General features: G+C 43.2%; 1 protein-coding gene across 1 annotated transcript; it reads left to right on the top strand.

Annotated features, from left to right (window-relative positions):
• Positions 1-17,053: 17,053 nt before the first annotated feature.
• yki (Transcriptional coactivator yki) lies at positions 17,054-17,649 on the top strand. The gene has a single exon (XM_070083150.1). The coding sequence runs from the start codon at positions 17,149-17,151 to the stop codon at positions 17,647-17,649; it is 501 nt and encodes a 166-aa protein (XP_069939251.1). The 5' UTR covers positions 17,054-17,148.
• The last annotated feature ends 646 nt before the right edge of the window (positions 17,650-18,295 follow it).

Genomic DNA, 18,295 nt, shown 5'->3' with positions numbered 1-18,295 from the left:
TTCCCGCTCTCTTTTTCTTGATCACTTCCACTCTCATTCTCATGCCACCGCTGTGTACACAGATGGCTCTAAGTCTTCAGACGGCGTCGGATTCGCAGCAGTGTTTCCGGACAGCGTCGTACGAGGGCATTTACTATCTTCAGCTAGCATTTTTACTGCTGAACTGTATGCCATTCTTGCAGCACTTATTCGTATCGCATCTATGCCTGTGTCATCATTTGTAGTAGTCTCAGACTCCCTTAGTGCTCTACAGGCTATACGAAAATTTGATACATCTCATCCCCTAGTTCTCCGTATCCAACTTTGGCTACGCCGTATCTCTACCAAACATAAAGATATTGTTTTTTGTTGGGTCCCTGGTCATGTCGACGTACAGGGCAATGAACAGGCAGACACTGCTGCGCGGTCAGCAGTATATGACCTACCAATTTCCTATCGAGGTGTTCCATTTCTAGACTATTTTGCTGCAATAGCTACCCACCTTCGCACCCGTTGGCAACAACGTTGGTCAACTCTGCTCGGTAACAAACTTCATTCTATTAAACCGAGCATAGGTTACTGGCCGTCTTCTTGTCATCAGTGCCGAGGTTGGGAGACCACTCTCTCCCGCCTTCGCATTGGCCACACTCGTCTTACTCATGGGTATCTCATGGAGAGGCACCCTGTTCCTCTCTGTGAGCAGTGTCAAGTTCCAGTATCGATTAGCCACATTCTGTTAGACTGCCCTCTCTATCAACGAGCACGCAGAATTTACCTCCAACGTCGTCTTCGTTCTCCTACTCTCTCTTTACCTTCCCTTCTTGCTGATGGACCCTCCTTTAATCCTGACTCTCTCATTGACTTCTTGACAACGACTGATTTACTCCACAAACTCTGATGATACTTTTCACACTCCCCTCAGCCCTTTCTGGTTCAGTCTCTTGCTGCCCTTTACCCTTTCACCATCCACTGCCCCGCTGTTATCCGTAACCTGTTGCTCATCCATCTCCCTTTTGCCACCTGATGCCCTCGCTTCCTTCCTGCCCTGCAGCGCTGTATAGTCCTTGTGGCTTAGCGCTTCTTTTTGATTATAATAATAATAATAATATCCATATTGGCACCCCTCAAGGAAGGTTCCTTGATGTTGGTGAGGGGCTCTTGATTTAGGGAATTGGATCTGTGCTCCAGTTCCCCGAATTAAGCCTGAATGCCTTCCACATCCCCCCCCCAGGCGCTGTATAATCCTCCGGGTTTAGCGCTTCCCCCTTGATTATAATAATCCATATTGGTAGTATTATGTGTATCTTCAAACTGTTTTCTATCAAGCCACAATTGTGCACCTGGCGATCTTCCCTCCATGCTGTTGAGTATGGGACATCATGTTGAACACCAGTCAGAGAGTTAACTCGAGGAAAAGCATTTGGTGCCTCTGTCAAGACTATCTAGTTGCCCTGACAATAATTATAATAAGTGATTGTCCTTTCTAGTGGTAAACAAGTAGACTTCACGTTCATATCCTTCAACACCCTGATGCATTAAGTCGAACTACCCTTCTCTCCTCCTTGACGCTGGTGAGGGGCTCTTGATCTAGGGAATTGGATCTGTGCTCCAGTTGTCCCCTCAAGGAAGGTTCCTTGATGTTGGTGAGGGGCTCTTGATTTAGGGAATTGGATCTGTGCTCCAGTTCCCCAAATTAAGCCTGAATACCTTCCACATCCCCCCCCCCCAGGCGCTGTATAATCTTCCGGGTTTAGCGCTTCCCCTTGATTATAATAATAATAATGTGCTCCAGTTCCCTGAATTAAGCCTGAATGCCTTCCATCCCCCCATAGGCGCTGTATAATCCTACGGGTTTAGTGCTTCCCCCTTGATTATAATAATAATAATACCCTTCTCTCCGACAGTCTGACCTGCATTATCTGGAGTTTTCTGGAGAGAGTTCCGGGGGTCAACGCCCCCGCGGCCCGGTCTGTGACCAGGCCTCCTTAGGTCAGTGTCCCAGGATGCGACCCACACCAGTCGACTAACACCCAGGTACCCATTTTACTGATGGGGAACATAGACAACAGGTGGAAAGAAACACGTCCAATGTTTCTACTCTGGCTAGGAATCGAACCCAGGCCCTCACCGTGTGAAGCGAGAGCGTTAACCACCAGGCCACCAGGCACTCTCTTTATGACTAACAAACTAATTCATTGCTATAACTATGGCCCCTCAAGGAAGGTTCCTTGATGTTGGTGAGGGGCTCTTGATTTAGGGCCCCTTGATTATAATAATAATAATAATAATCTTGATTTAGGGAATTGGATCTGTGCTCCAGTTCCCCGAATTAAGCCTGAATGCCTTCCACATCCCCCCCCCAGGCGCTGTATAATCCTCCGGGTTTAGCGCTTCCCCCTTGATTATAATAATAATAATAATCCTCTAACCCTGATGCAGGAGGGCCCTTCTGTGTTGGTGCTATATGGCCCATACTTTTTTTTTTTTTTTCTCAAATATCGATTTTACAGGCTGAGTTATCCTACCTCAGCTCATTTCAAAGCCCAACACTAGGATGCAACCCTCACCAGTCGGCTAATACCCAGGTACTACCTACTTGCTGCTAGGTGAACAAAAGCAGGTGTAAGGAAATATGCCCAACGTTTTTGCCCATTCTGGAGATTGAACCCAGGACACTTAGTGTGTGAGCTGAGTGCGCTACCAACCGAGCCACGGGATACTCTGACTTATTTTGTAATATAATATATTGTAGATTCTTTCTATGTGCCCTTGGTCCCCTCAAGGAAGGTTCCTTGATGCTGGTGAGGGGGGGGCTCGATCTAGGGAACTGGATCTTTGCTCCAGTTGCCTGAATTAACCCTGAATACCTTCCATCCCCCCACAGGCTGTATAATCCTACAGGTTTAGTGCTTCCCCCTTGATTATAATAATAATATATGTGCCCTCTGGATCTATAGCTGTGAATACCGTCTTGATAAATAAAGCCAAACTGATTGAACCTCTTTTGCCTTGAAGTTTCACGAACGTCATCCTCTCCTACAGGAACCAAACTCATAGTACATTCACCAATCCCAAAGAGAATATCACAACTGATAGCCGATTGAATCTACTTACTGGACAAACATGCGCATTTACTGCAGAGGTTATTCAACTATGTGCCCCTTAGGCAATACGCTCAGTTCTATGCTCACCATGAGCTGCTCCTCGGGCGAGGTTTGCACCTTTTTCCCCCTCTATGCCTGTACTCTATTTCTGGTCTTTTCTTTATCCTCCCCAATTTCCATAATTTTGCATTTGCTAGGGTTCAGTGCTAATAGCCAATAGTCACACCAACCCTGCAGAGTATCTGGTCTATTTGCATGTATTCCTTGTCCTTTCCTATTTATATTCTTGTTAGCTTTACATCTGCAAAAAGAGATACCTCTGACTATTTCCTCCGTCATGTCATTCACAGTACTGATCCTTATGTTCCCATATATCATTCTTGCTCATGCTGCCACCGCTTCACACTGGGTCCTTTCTGTAGCATACTTGAAAGATGTTCTGGGGGGTTAGCGCTCTTGCTACTTGGTCCCAGATTAGTCCTACTAGTGAATCAAAGCCTGATAATCCAGGCTTTTACTACTTGTGACACGCAGTCCAAGGTACGAGCCACAGCCCGGCTGATCAGGAACCGATTTGAGTAACTTGTCAAGTTTCCTCTTGAAGACAGCCAGAAATTTGTTGATTTTCTTTATGCACGAATGAACGGCACTGACAAGTCGGCGATCTCTGACACTCAGAGGTTTTTTCTCTTAGTGTACTCGTCGAGTTCCTACTCTTCACTGGAGGTATTTTGCGCCGTCTGCTGTCTGTTTTCTTACGGGGAGGTTTTGGTATGCAGATTTGGAACCAATTTTCCCAGAAACTGGTCCCAAACTTTTGAAGAAACGTGAAAGTTCTCTGTACGTCTTACAAGTGGAATTTTCGTAATATTGAATGATTTGAGTTTCTCCTGTACTCTGTTTCAGTCTTAATTTCCTCTGTTTTCATAGCAGAGCCACTGCAACTTTTCCTCGTGAGACACCATAGTGTTGAATCCTACTGAAGTTTACTCATGTCCTGTTATGTGGTGATCATCTCTCTTTTCCTCTTATCAGCCAGCATGGGCATTTTTAGTATTTTCAGCCTTTTCTCTTAACTCAGAGCTTTTAACTTGATTACTAACTCCTGCATTAGACAACACATTCCACAACTTTTCAAGTCTTAACTTAATATACAGAACATCCACACTTATTATTGTGCCTACTACATACACAGAACACTATACTCTAATGTAAACCCTGTCCCCTCAAGGAAGGTTCCTTGATGTTGGTGAGGGGCTCTTGATTTAGGGAATTGGATCTGTACTCCAGTTCCCCGAATTAAGCCTGAATGCCTTCCACATCCCCCCACCCAGGCGCTGTATAATCCTCCGGGTTTAGCGCTTCCCCTTGATTATTATAATAATAATGTAAACCCTCCTCTTAAACTCCTCCTTGATAACTATAACAGAACACACACCCATAATATGAGACACGGATCACTCTTCGATACCCCCAGTGTTCATCTCTCTCCCTATGCAAAACTGTATAGCCCTTGTGGCTTAGCGCTTCTTTTTGATTATAATAATAATCCCTATGCAAAAATGCTATGCACGTAATATCCCCGAAGATCTGGAATTCATTGCCAGAACAAATTAAAGGACCCTTGTCTGCAAATCAGTTTAAGGCCCAAATAAGAATCAATTCATCACCCAAAATTAACCAGACAAACCATACCTAACCACTACCAGTTTCTTAAAAGCTACTCATATTGTGCTGATGAATGCTCAACCACTTACTATGAAATGAGGATGTCTGTTCTTTTCACTGTTTTAAATAGACTGTAATACAGTACATCATAATGTAAATTGTTCCATTGTAATACCAAATTTCATTGTTTAAAATAGTACTAAACTGTAATACATCACACTGCACATTGTTTTAAATTGTTACATTGTAATACTGTAATCTTTATTAACTAATTCAATAGTGTAAAAAGTCTCTACTAGACTTACCAAAACCATGTAGCATCACCTGATTTAATATTAAACTTTCCTGTACTCACTATAACACATCTAATGACCATATGAACTATGTATTATTGTCTTACTATTCTTAAGTTAATCTTTAAGTGTGCCCGAAATGCTCAGCATACAAAGGGACTTTTGGCATGTACACCCAACTATTATATTCCTCTGTACAACCATGTAATTTGTCAAAATAAAAAATCTAATCTAATCTAAACAACACGGATCCGAACATTTGTCTTGAAAAAATAATTCTGTGATTCTTGAGATCTGCTCAAGACACATTCCATTAAGAAAAAGAAAGAGAAGATGTAAACTAGAAAGAGAGAGAGGCTCCCTATACAGACGAAGGCGAAGAGTCGCATAGCTGCTAAGTGGGGCCAATGTATCTGAAATACGAAGGGAGGCACTAGTCAATGAAATTGCAAATATCAAACTTAATTAAGCTGAAGGAATCCTACAGGAGACAAGAATCACAGGAAGAACTAAAAGCCTTAAAGGAAATTGAAAAAAAAAAAAAAATACTTCTTCTCTTATGCCAAATCTAAGGGAAAAACAACATCCAGTATTGGGGCCCTGCTTAGGCGGGATGGGACATACACAGATGATAGCCAAGAAATGAGTGAGATACTCAAGTCCCAATATGACTCAGTGTTCAGTGAGCCACTGCCCAGACTAAGGGTCGACAATCCAAATTAATTTTTTTATGAATGAAACCCAAAATTTGGTCATTTCAAAAATCTCGGATATTATCCTAACTCTACAAGACTTTGAAGAGGCATTAAATGATATGCCCATGCACTCTGCCCCAGGTCCAGACTCTTGGAACTCTGTGTTCATCAAGAATTGCAAGAAGTCCCTATCTCGTGCCTTCAGCATTTTATGGAGAGGGACCATGGACACGGGTCATCCCACACACTAAAAAAAAAAAAAAAAAACAGCCCCACTCCACAAAGGTGGCGCTGTATAGTCCTTGTGGCTTAGCGCTTCTTTTTGATTATAATAATAATAATCCACAAAGGTGGCAGTAAAGCAATTTCAAAGAACTACATACCGATAGCACTAGCATTCCATATCATAAAAATCCTTGAGAGGGTTTTAAGAAGCAAGATCGCCGACCACCTAGATACCTGTCAGTTACACAACCCAGGGCAACACAGGTTCAGAGCAGGTCATTCCTGCCTGTCCCAGTTACTGGATCACTATGACAGGGTCCTGGATGCTGTAGAGAATAAACAAAATACAGATGTAGTATACATAGACTTTGCAAAAGCTTTCGACAAATGTGACCATGGTGTCATAGCACACAAAATGCGTGATAAAGGAATAACAGGAAAAGTTTGTAGATGGATCTATAACTTTCTGACTGTATAGCCCTTGTGGCTTAGCGCTTCTTTTTGATTATAATAATAATAATATAACTTTCTGACAAATAGAACACAAAGAGTAATAGTAAACAGAGTAAAGTCCCAGGTAGCCACGATAAAAAGATCTCTTCCACAAGGAACAGTACTCCCTCCCATTCTGTTCCTCATCCTAATTTCTGACATAGACAGAGCTGTAAGCCATAGCTCCGTGTCTTCCTTTGCGGATGACACCCAGATTACCATGGCAGTGACCTCCATCGAAGACATCGCAAGACTCCAAGCGGACATCAACCAAATCTTTGAATGGGCCACTCAAAACAATATGAAGTTCAACGAGGAGAAATTTCAACTACTCAGATATGGGAAACTTGAGGAAATTAAAAATGTATCAGGGTATACCACAAATTCTAACCATACAATAGAGCGGAAAAGTAATGTGAAGGACCTGGGAGTGATAACGTCAGAGGATCTCACCTTCAAAGACCACAACAATGTATCGACCTCATCTGCTAGGAAAATGATAAGATGGATAATGAGAACCTTCAAAACTAGGGATGCCAATCCCATGATGATTCCCTTCAAATTGCTTGTTCTCTCTAGGCTGGAATACTGCTGTACACTAACTGCCCCCTTCAAGGATTGCGACATTGCAGACCTGAAGAGTGTACAAAGAACTTTCATGGCATACATAAGTACGATAAGGCACCTAAATTACTGGGAAAGGGTGAAGGTCCTTGATGTGTACTCCCTGGAACGCAGGCAAGAGAGATACATGATAATATACACTGGGAAGGTCCTGGAGGGATTGGTACCAAACCTGCACACGAAAATCACTCCCTATGAAAGCAAAAGACTCGGCAGGAGATGCAACATTCCCCCAATGAAAAGCAGTGGTGCCACGAGTACATTGAGAGACAACACAATAAGTGTCTGTGTCATGTGGGTTCGATAACGTGGATGGGGTAAAAATACTCACATAGGCTGGTAGTATGTATAATATATAACGGGAAGAATGGGAAGCACCATCAGCCGACCTGCCGCTCTCTGCTCCCTATCTTAGACTGACTCACAAGTGCCTACAGGGTGAGCGGTGTTTGAAATCATGCTATGGTCAGCAGCGGCCCCTCAAGGAAGGTTCCTTGATGTTGGTGAGGGGCTCTTGATTTAGGGAATTGGATCTGTGCTCCAGTTCCCCGAATTAAGCCTGAATGCCTTCCACATCCCCCCCAGGTGCTGTATAATCCTCTGGGTTTAGCGCTTCCACCTTGATTATAATAATAATATGGTCAGCAGCAACATGAATAACAGTCAGTGATTCACACAGACAGTTGGTAGTGAGTCATCTACTGGTACACTTGTTACTGGTAACTGGTTACTAGGAACTGGTACTACTACTGAGAGCTCGGTGACGCTAATGTATGTCGTCCCAACATACAACTAATACAAACTAGAGATGGCAGGTTTATGGCTTGGGCTGATTCTATACAATGTCAAAGTACACAACAATTGAACATTATAACATACATAAGTAGAATATTGGAATGGAAGCTTATGTAACTGAAACTGTAATGAAATTGTAATGCAATACAAGGTATAATATAGCACAACTTATGGAATGAAACTCAATGTTGGGATTACACAATAGCAGTGATAAAAAAAATTTGATCGATTGATCTGTATTCATGTGATCTACGGATTCTGAGGAAGAAATATATACAAAGAAAGAAGTGCTTAACAGAAAGGCAGATTCGGTGCACTCAAACCTAGACTGTTAACTCTCAGAATTCGGAGAGAACGTGAACACAAAAAAAAATTTCTTGAATACTGATAAGTTGATACTGTAATTATTCATCTATACAGGTTATTTACATTTAACCCCAACTCTGCTAGGGTGAGATTGACATATGCAGAATGGGTGTCATCTCTGGGAGGATCAAACTGTTGCACTGGCTAACTCATGCTGTATTTGAGGCAAATCTGAATTAGTAGTTACAAATGATACTTGAGGATTTCTCAATACCTGTCGTGTACGTAGGGAATAACGACATTCAGGTTGATCGTCTGACTGAGTATCAGAGGTAGAGAGTACAGGATCAGGAGGATTGTCAGAGTCTGTCACATTAGTCTGGGTTGGAACATCATTATCATCACATACTAACTTCATATGATCTAAATGCGATTCTTTATACTGACCAGTACTAATTTCTCTAACCTTATACTAATTACCAGTGATATGTTCAACTACTCGATAAGGACCAACAAACTTTTGATCAAGCTTTGGCATTGCAGACGTTTTGTTAAAGTCAGCATAACTCTCGAACCTACTTTGATTTTGGACGGCTTTGCTCGAGCGTTAGCGACTCTTGTAAATTCTGCTGTTGATTTATGAAGTGTTTCACGGATTCTTCTAAAAACACTTTGAGCTAAGCTGGTACGAGTTGCTATGAAATCATCAGGGTTGTAATTTGGTTTTGGATTAGAATATAGCAACTCATAAGGCAAACGTTTATCTACACCGTACAATGCATAATGTGGAGTGTCACCTATAGAAACATTGTAAGCAGAATTTATAGCACACTGCACATCAGGTATAACTTCATCCCAAGTTTCACTGTTGGGATTGATAGTGGCTCTCAAGACATCAAGTACTTTCTTATTGGTTAGTTCCGCTAACCCATTGCTGGAAGGATGATGAGGAACAATGGTGGATTTAGAGATCTTGTACAAGGTACACAAATTTTCAAGAATCTCATTACAGAATTCACCTCCATTATCTGTTACTAGGGACTTAGGGGTGGTATGCCTGCAGATAATGCGTTCTTTAAATGCTTTAGCTACTGTCTCTGCAGTCTTATCTGCAATAGGGACTAACTCACAATATCTGGTGAAATGGTCTACCATAACACACAGATGTTTGTGCCCTGGAGGGAACATTGGGAATTAGTTAACAGATCTAGTGCAACTCTTTCCCACGGTTTGCTAGTAGTTGGATACACTTGGATTGGATAAGGACCATTAGCATTACCTTTATGTTGTATGCAGACACTACATTTCTTAACATACTCAGAAATACCAGTTGCCATACGAGGCCAAAAGTATTTCAATCTGGCTTGTTTTACTGAACGATCCATACCAGGGTGTGCAACACCTGGTACATCGTGAACTAGCTGTAAGGCTACATTCACTAGTGACTGTGGAATTACTAACTGGTATACTCTTCTGCTAGGAGTACCCAACTCGGCTGTTCAATACAGTAATTCTTGGTTCATGACAAAGTCACTGATGGGTGCTGGTGGCTTAACAGTCAGAATAAGACCTTCCTGGAGCAGGAATCGAATCACACCAGACCACATGGGATCTGTTCGTTGAGCATTCTTTACATCTTCGGCAGTAAATGGAGGGTCTGCAGTTACTATACTAACATGTCGCGATAAAGCATCTGCGACTACATTTGACTTGCCAGGTAAGTGTTCAAAGGTGGGATTGAGCTCTTGGATAGTCAAGGTCCATCTGGCTAACCTTCCAGTTTACCTGGAGAGAGTTCCGGGGGTCAACGCCCCCGCGGCCCGATCTGTGACCAGGCCTCCAGGTAGATCAGAGTCTGATCAACCAGGCTGTTGCTGCTGGCTGCACGCAAACCAACGTACGAGCCACAGCCCGGCTGGTCAGGAACCGACTTTAGGTGCTTGTCCAGTGCCAGCTTGAAGACTGCCAGGGGTCTGTTGGTAATCCCCCTTATGTATGCTGGGAGGCAGTTGAACAGTCTTGGGCCCCTGACACTTATTGTATGGTCTCTTAACGTGCTAGTGACACCCCTGCTTTTCATTGGGGGGATATTGCATCGTCTGCCAAGTCTTTTGCTTTCATAGTGAGTGATTTTCGTGTGCAAGTTCGGTACTAGTCCCTCTAGGATATTCCAGGTGTATATAATCATGTATCTCTCCCGCCTGCGTTCCAGGGAATACAGTTTTAGGAACCTCAAGCGCTCCCAGTAATTGAGGTGTTTTATCTCCGTTATGCGCGCCGTGAAGGTTTTCTGTACATTTTCTAGGTCAGCAATTTCACCTGCCTTGAAAGGTGCTGCTAGTGTGCAGCAATATTCCAGCCTAGATAGAACAAGTGACCTGAAGAGTGTCATCATGGGCTTGGCATCCCTAGTTTTGAAGGTTCTCATTATCCATCCTGTCATTTTTCTAGCAGATGCGATTGATACAATGTTATGGTCCTTGAAGGTGAGATCCTCTGACATGATCACTCCCAGGTCTTTGACGTTGGTGTTTCGCTCTATTTTGTGGCCAGAATTTGTTTTGTACTCTGATGAAGATTTAATTTCCTCGTGTTTACCATATCTGAGTAATTGAAATTTCTCATCGTTGAACTTCATATTGTTTTCTGCAGCCCACTGAAAGATTTGGTTGATGTCCGCCTGGAGCCTTGCAGTGTCTGCAATGGAAGACACTGTCATGCAGATTCGGGTGTCATCTGCAAAGGAAGACACGGTGCTGTGGCTGACATCCTTGTCTATGTCGGATATGAGGATGAGGAACAAGATGGGAGCGAGTACTGTGCCTTGTGGAACAGAGCTTTTCACCGTAGCTGCCTCGGACTTTACTCTGTTGACGACTACTCTCTGTGTTCTGTTAGTGAGGAAATTATAGATCCATCGACCGACTTTTCCTGTTATTCCTTTAGCACGCGTTTTGTGCGCTATTACGCCATGGTCACACTTGTCGAAGGCTTTTGCAAAGTCTGTATATATTACATCTGCATTCTTTTTGTCTTCTAGTGCATTTAGGACCTTGTCGTAGTGATCCAATAGTTGAGACAGACAGGAGCGACCTGTTCTAAACCCATGTTGCCCTGGGTTGTGTAACTGATGGGTTTCTAGGGCTTCTTAGGACCCTTTCAAAGATTTTTATGATATGGGATGTTAGTGCTATCGGTCTGTAGTTCTTTGCTGTTGCTTTACTGCCCCCTTTGTGGAGTGGGGCTATGTCTGTTGTTTTTAGTAACTGTGGGACGACCCCCGTGTCCATGCTCCCTCTCCATAGGATGGAAAAGGCTTGTGATAGTGAAGATGAGGTCTAGTGTATTCTCCAGTCTAGTAGGCTCTATTATTTGCTGGTTTAAATTGAATTTTGTGCACAGATTTAAAAGCTCGTGTGAGTGTGAGTTTTCATCAGAGCTGCCTCCTGGTGTTATTACTGCAACAATATTATTTGCTATATTCATCCATTTTAGGTGCCTTAAGTTGAAATCCCCCAGGAGCAAGATGTTGGGTGCAGGAGCTGGAAGATTTTCCAGTGGTCAATTTTTAACAGCTGTTCCTGGAATTGCTGGGATGTTGCATCCGGAGGCTTGTAGACTACCACAATGACTAGGTTTTGGTTCTCGACCTTTACTGCTAAAACTTCCACTACATCATTTGAGGCATTAAGCAGTTCTGTGCAAACAAGTGACTCTGCAATGTACAGGCCAACCCCCCCCCCCTTTTGCCTGTTCACTCTGTCACATCTGTATAGGTTGTAACCTGGGATCCATATTTCGTTGTCCAAGTGATCCTTTATGTGGGTCTCAGTGAAAGCCGCGAACATTGCCTTTGCCTCTGCAAGCAGTCCACGGATGAAAGGTATTTTGTTGTTTGTTGCTGGCTTTAGACCCTGTATATTTGCAAAGAAGAATGTCATCGGACTGGTGGTATTGTTGGTACTGGGGGGGGGGGGGGGGATTTTTTTTCCGGCATTAATATCTGTATCTGTTGGTTTGGAGTGGAGGCCATCGACTGTGGTTCCACTCCAGGAATGACTGGATTTGGTTTACGATTTCTGCCATTTCCTGCCAGTTTTTTTTCCTTCCTGGCACTAAAAAACCTCTCCCTCTTGAGTGGCTGTGGCTACCCAGGTTTTCCCATGGCCTGGATGTTTTGTATCTTTTTGTCCCCTTTAGATGGTGTGCCTGGCAATTTAAGTTATAGCACAATCTTTCCTGTATTGAAGAGGTACACATTTCAGGGTGAAAAAGCTTACAGGAAGGGAGTTTGCATTTTCCTGTTGTCATATGGGCATGGCATTTTCTAGGGTGGTCATAGTTGCACGTCCCGTCTGTTTTTCCAGATTTCCCATGTCTGCAGATACCAAGTGCATAGTATGTGCACAGGCTTGGTTTCTGTTTGCCTTGGGTTTCTGTGACTGTATTCCCTGTTGGTGCATGTTTCCCTGTCTTATTCCTATCCTCCCTAGCACCAACAATGGAGCTCCCACCAGTTGTTTTTGGTAATATATCCTCACTATTGCTAGTGGAGTCCTCTTGTTTGCTATTTCCTGTGGTATTTCTAGTTTGCAATATTGGTTTTATCTTATCTTTGACTACACTTGTTTCCCCACTACGGCTCCTGTCCCCTATGAGGTCATTTATATGTATTCCTTCCTGCGTATAATTCCCGACTACCTGGACAAAATCTCCAGCTTCACCATTACTGTCTCCCAGGACAGCACCTCCAGCTTCACCATTACTGTCTCCCAGGACAGCACCTCCAGCTTCACCATTACTGTCTCCCAGGACAGCACCTCCAGCTTCACCATTACTGTCTCCCAGGACAGCACTATCAGCCCCACATTTACTGACTACCAGGACATCACCTCCAGCCTTACAGTTTCTGACTACATGGCCAGTATCAAGGGCAGTACCATTCAGCCCAGACTTTTTATGTTCCCATCTGTTGTAGAAAGCTTCCAGGTTGTCTATGAAAGCAGCTTTGATGTTATCCTCTTTTAATACCCTTGTGATTTTAGTCCACAGATTTATCTCATTTGGGCATACCCAAAAACACTTCCCTGTTTTAATACTGCTTGTAGCTAGTTCTTGGATATCTGCACAAGGAGCGTGACACCAATTTCCACAAAAATGACAATTTATCCATGTGGAAGCCCGTTTGTTTGATTGACTGCAGACTACACAGAGCTTCATAATGATTTGAATGGTTGATTTACTGTAATTCTACTAGCATCCTCTTGAATATTCTGTTAATAACCTCCCTAAATGAAGCTCTAGCTATTTGTATTTCTATTTCTAACTGTACTTGTATATTGGACAGCTTACCGTGTACGTTCCTGATTTATATTTATTGTTTGTGTTTGATAAGGGCGCCTACAACCCCATCCGTTTACAGTCTGCTTTATTGTCCAACAAAACCGTTTGTAACCAGTCAAGGGTTCGGACCATCAAGGGTTCGGACCAGTCGAGGGTTCAGACCAGTCGATCTGATCTGATCAGTGGGTCACTTATTTAAAACATACTGGTCGGTGATTTGGGCTAACACATGAAGGATCTACTTGAAATTATCTACCCGAGTAATATGTGATTTGATTGATACAAAAGTATAACTTGGGTGTTGAAGAACCGGTGATTTCTGGCGGCTCCTACAATGACGAACGGTCGAGCCTCAACCCTTGTTTATCAATCGCTGTATCTAGCTTTTCTATTTTTTTTTGTCTCCACCACAATAAATGCTGTATTATCACTATAGTTGACTGGTGGAAATTTTGGAGGAAGGACGCTTTTTCTGTAGTAATAATTGCTTCTCGTTGTGTATATTGCGACCGCTGGTAACTACAGGTTATATGAAAATCACAGTATACGTCTGGTATTTCAAGAAAAAAGAAACTAATGAAAGTCACTCCACTCCACTAAGTACCATTATAATACTGGTTAGTTGCTACTACAACACTGTATTCTGCTATTCACTGGTATCACTAGATTATATGCGAGTACACTAGCAGGCCAGGAAGATTATTAAAACAGCTGACCACTGTGGTAAGATTCTGGCGACTTCTGGCACCTGCCTCTATAGGCTTATCACTTCATTTACAAATTCACCTGTTTTCAAATGACACTTTAGCCTTTATCATCTATATACTAGGGAGCCACTGTAGTATACACTATACACTATGTATATACAATGTTATCAGGGAGACTTTCTTTCCTCTGACAAAGAAAAGTTCTATTATTATTATTTTGCACACGGAACACAGGCCTATGATTCTCCTCTGGCAGTAAACTCTGCTAGGTAGTGCACACTAATTCTGCTTTTTTGACCCAGTATATAACGTTTTCCACCCAAGATTGGTTCCAGGCGCTAGAGGGATGTATCGTATAGGATTGATGGCACAAATTAAAGTTCTAGCACGTAAGAGCGACCGTGTAAACACGAGAAAACCCGGAGCACAACGAGGCACGCTGACACGCTGCTATGTGCCATACCACACCACAGTAGGTTGTTTGTTCTGGAATAAAGGTATCAGTGGAGCATGGTCTGTCAAGACATGAACAGAGTACTGATAAATAATGTCTCAGAAGTGCTTTAAAAACCATACTGTTGCTAAAGCTTCTTGCTCAGTTACTGTTTAATTACGTTCAGCCTTCATAAGGACTCGACTAGCAAATGCAACTGCGTTGTACTTGCCATCAGTCTTCTGAGCTAGTACGGCACCTATGCCAATAGAACTAGCATCAGTTGTCAGATAGAAAGGCTTAGAAAAATCTGGAAATTTCAAAATTGGAGCAGATGTTAGCTTTTCTTTTAGAGTTTGGAATGCTCTTTCTTGACGGAAGGTCCAAACAAAAGGAGCATCTTTCTTAAGCAACTCAGAGGAGCAGCTATGGAAGAAAAATTGGCAATAAAAGATCTATAAAAACCTGCTAAGCCCACAAAGGATCTTACGGCATCAGCAGTTTTGGGAGATGGAAAATTTAGTTCTGCAGTTACTTTACTTTGGTCGGTCGTAACACCTCTAGGAGTGACTACGTGACCAAGAAACTTAACTTCTGATCTGAAAAATTGACATTTAGACAGTTTGATTTTTAAATTGGCTTCTTCATGCTTACCAAGTACTACATCAAGTCTTTTCAAGTGTGCATCCACGTCTTTAGACATGACGATTACGTCATCTAAGTACACCATAAGTGCATTACCTATGAGACCTCTAAAGATATTAGTCATGAGCCTTGAGAACGTGATAGGGAAGGATCGTAATCCAAATGCCGTATGGAGGAAGTGATAATGACTTGCCAAAACCCTTGTAACAAGTCCAGAGTTGAAAAGACTTTGTTATCTCCAATATTATGTAAAAGATCACCCAGTACAGGAAGTGGGAAGCGATCTGGAATAGTTTTCGCATTTAACTTCCTAAAGTCAATCACTGGGCGCCAAGTACCATCCTTCTTAGGCACTAGGATCAAGGGCGCATTCCAAGGTGAATTGCTAGGTTCTATAACTCCATCATCAAGCATTTGATTGATCAATTCTTCTGCGACAGCAACTTGTGAATGAGGCATTCTGTACGCAGGTATATAGATGGGTCTAGTACCAGGTTCAAGTGGAATACGATGGGACAATAAGTTCGTTATACCCATCTTCTCACCTGGTAAGGCAATGGCTTTACGACGTTTGTTCAACAGAGTCAACAAATGCTTGACTTCATCTGGGAAGTCAGTGGGAGCTAAGTCTTTCTCCTCAACTGGTGGAACAGATTGATCCAGTGAAGTGGATAACAACACAATAAGTGTCTGGGGCCCAAGACTGTTCAACTGCCTCCCAGCATACATAAGGGGGATTACCAATAGACCCCTGGCTGTCTTTAAAAAGGCACTGGACATACACCTAAAGTCAGTACCTGACCAACCGGGCTGTGGTTCGTACGCCAACTTGCGTGCGGCCAGTAGTAACAGCCTGGTTGACCAGACTCTGATCCACCATGAGGCCTGGTCTCAGACCGAGCCGTGGGGGCGTTGACCCCCGAAACCCTCTCCATGTATCTCCAGGTAGCCGGTAAATCATTTATGTAAATTAGAAATATTATTGAGGCAAGTACAGAACCTTGAGGCACCCCACCTGTGACATCTTCCCATCCAAACATTATGTGCATCATCATTATTGCTTTTACGGGAAGCACTATACCCGTGAGAGTCATACTGCACTTGGAGAATAGGAGGTGACGATTTCATTCAGGAAGGGGGGGAAGTATCTGTATCTGTAATTCCTTGGACCAAGAACCCTGCAGCTACATCAAGGCCCTTCCAGCACCTGTGCCGCAGACATCCTAACATTAATGCATATATTACAACCTTCATGCCGCCTCCTGGAACACTAAGTGTCATCCTCAGTAATAGATTTGTGCCATCACTTGTCTGATAGATTGATGTACATTCTTGATCTTTAATGTATCTAAAAGAATTTACATTATTTCATTTTATCCCTGAGGAGTAGACATGCAGAGGTGTTAAGTGATGGTGATTTAACGTAGGTTGACTGACGAAAAAGATTACAAAATATTTTTATATATGATATGAGGTTATATTTGTAGTTTATGTGGGGAGACTAACTGGACATCCTTGCAATAAATAATTCTAAATATTTATAGAAATATTATATTTTTATTTGCAATCAAAGTAACTCATTTTAAAACCCTCTATCAATCTGTGTATTTTAAGAAGAGTATAATAATAAGAATAATTTCTTTTATAGTGTAAATATTATTGGAGATAAGCATGTGGTGTGGTGGTGCCTCCTGGTGGCTGGAGCTTCAACCAGGCTGCGCAGGTCGGCTGCGCACGCCACACATTCCTGTTTCTCAGTACACGGGGAGCAGCCGGAGGGAGAGGAGGTGTGTGTTATGGTGTGTGGCTCGGTGTGAGTGTTGACCTTAAGTAGCCAAGATGGCCAGCTCGAACAAGGATGATTCGCTCCCTATGGAGCAACGGGGCAGCCAAATTGTCCATGTGCGTGCTGACAGTGACAGCGAACTGCAGGCCTTGTTCGAGGTAGTGTTGAAGCCCTCGAGCCAAGTGCCCCTGCAGAAGCCCTTCAAGATGCGCAATCTGCCCGCATCTTTCTTCACGCCCCCCGCCCACCGTCAGTCCCCGGCGCCCACCGTCACCCACTCTAGGGAGGGCTCTGCGGACTCCACCTACGGCGGGGGTGGCGTGGGCGGCATAAGGGTGTCGGGCGCCATATCCCCCAACACCGCCCATCAACACTTCCGCCACCACTCGTCGCCAGCATCGCTGCAGCAGACCTTCGCTGTGGCCCAGCAGCAGCAGCAGCAGGTAGCTCACCTCAAGCAGCAGAGTTACGACTTAAACGACGACATGGGTAGTCTTCCCCAAGGCTGGGAGCAAGCCAGGACTCCACAGGGACAAATTTACTACCTCAAGTAAGTAGTCGCTGGCGTCTGGTTGCACACAGCGTCTTAAGTAATGGTGTGTGAGTCTGCCTGTTGCATCACAGGCACCTTGCCACAAGTCAGTAACAAGGTTATCCTGTCGCAACCACACTGGTTTTCGCACCAGTGTACACTAGTACACTAGCTCTGTGTACTCATAAAAGACAATATTGATTTTGCAAATAAAACTATGACATTGTAAGAGTTTAAAATTGAACTATAAGGCTACGTGCGTATTTGTAAGGATTTGGCATACGTCTTCATAAAGTCCAAGGTCTTCCCTTATATTAGTCCAACTATTGGTGTACTATAAGGGTAACTTGTGTAGTTTTGTTCCAGGAGCTTGTGTTCTACAAGGGTAACTTATATATCTTCGTTGCTGCTCAGTTTCGGCGACGGTTGTTAGTTTAAATATTGCGGTATGAGGACTGGGATTCCAGATGAGAGATACTGCATGCATAATGTTGTGGGTGGTATATGTGGTGGTCAGTTGCTTATCAAGGTAGGAAGCAACACTACCCCCGCTTGGTTATTGTTCTACTGGAATCAAACCATAGCTCATACATGGTATGATGACCCCTGCCTGTTAAATGTTTGGGCCATGATGCACTTCAGTGTTGATACTGCTGAGGCAATCCTCA

The sequence above is a fragment of the Cherax quadricarinatus genome, chromosome 9, assembly GCF_038502225.1.
Source record: "Cherax quadricarinatus isolate ZL_2023a chromosome 9, ASM3850222v1, whole genome shotgun sequence".
In the NCBI taxonomy this organism is placed as follows: domain Eukaryota; kingdom Metazoa; phylum Arthropoda; class Malacostraca; order Decapoda; family Parastacidae; genus Cherax; species Cherax quadricarinatus.
Note: the sequence above shows the minus strand (reverse complement) of the source record. Positions and strands in the feature narration are given on the sequence as shown.

What these genes read in the sequence shown, in the direction of transcription:
- yki (XM_070083150.1), top strand. Translation starts at nt 17,149, where the DNA reads ATGGCCAGCTCGAACAAGGATGATTCGCTCCCTATGGAGCAACGGGGC.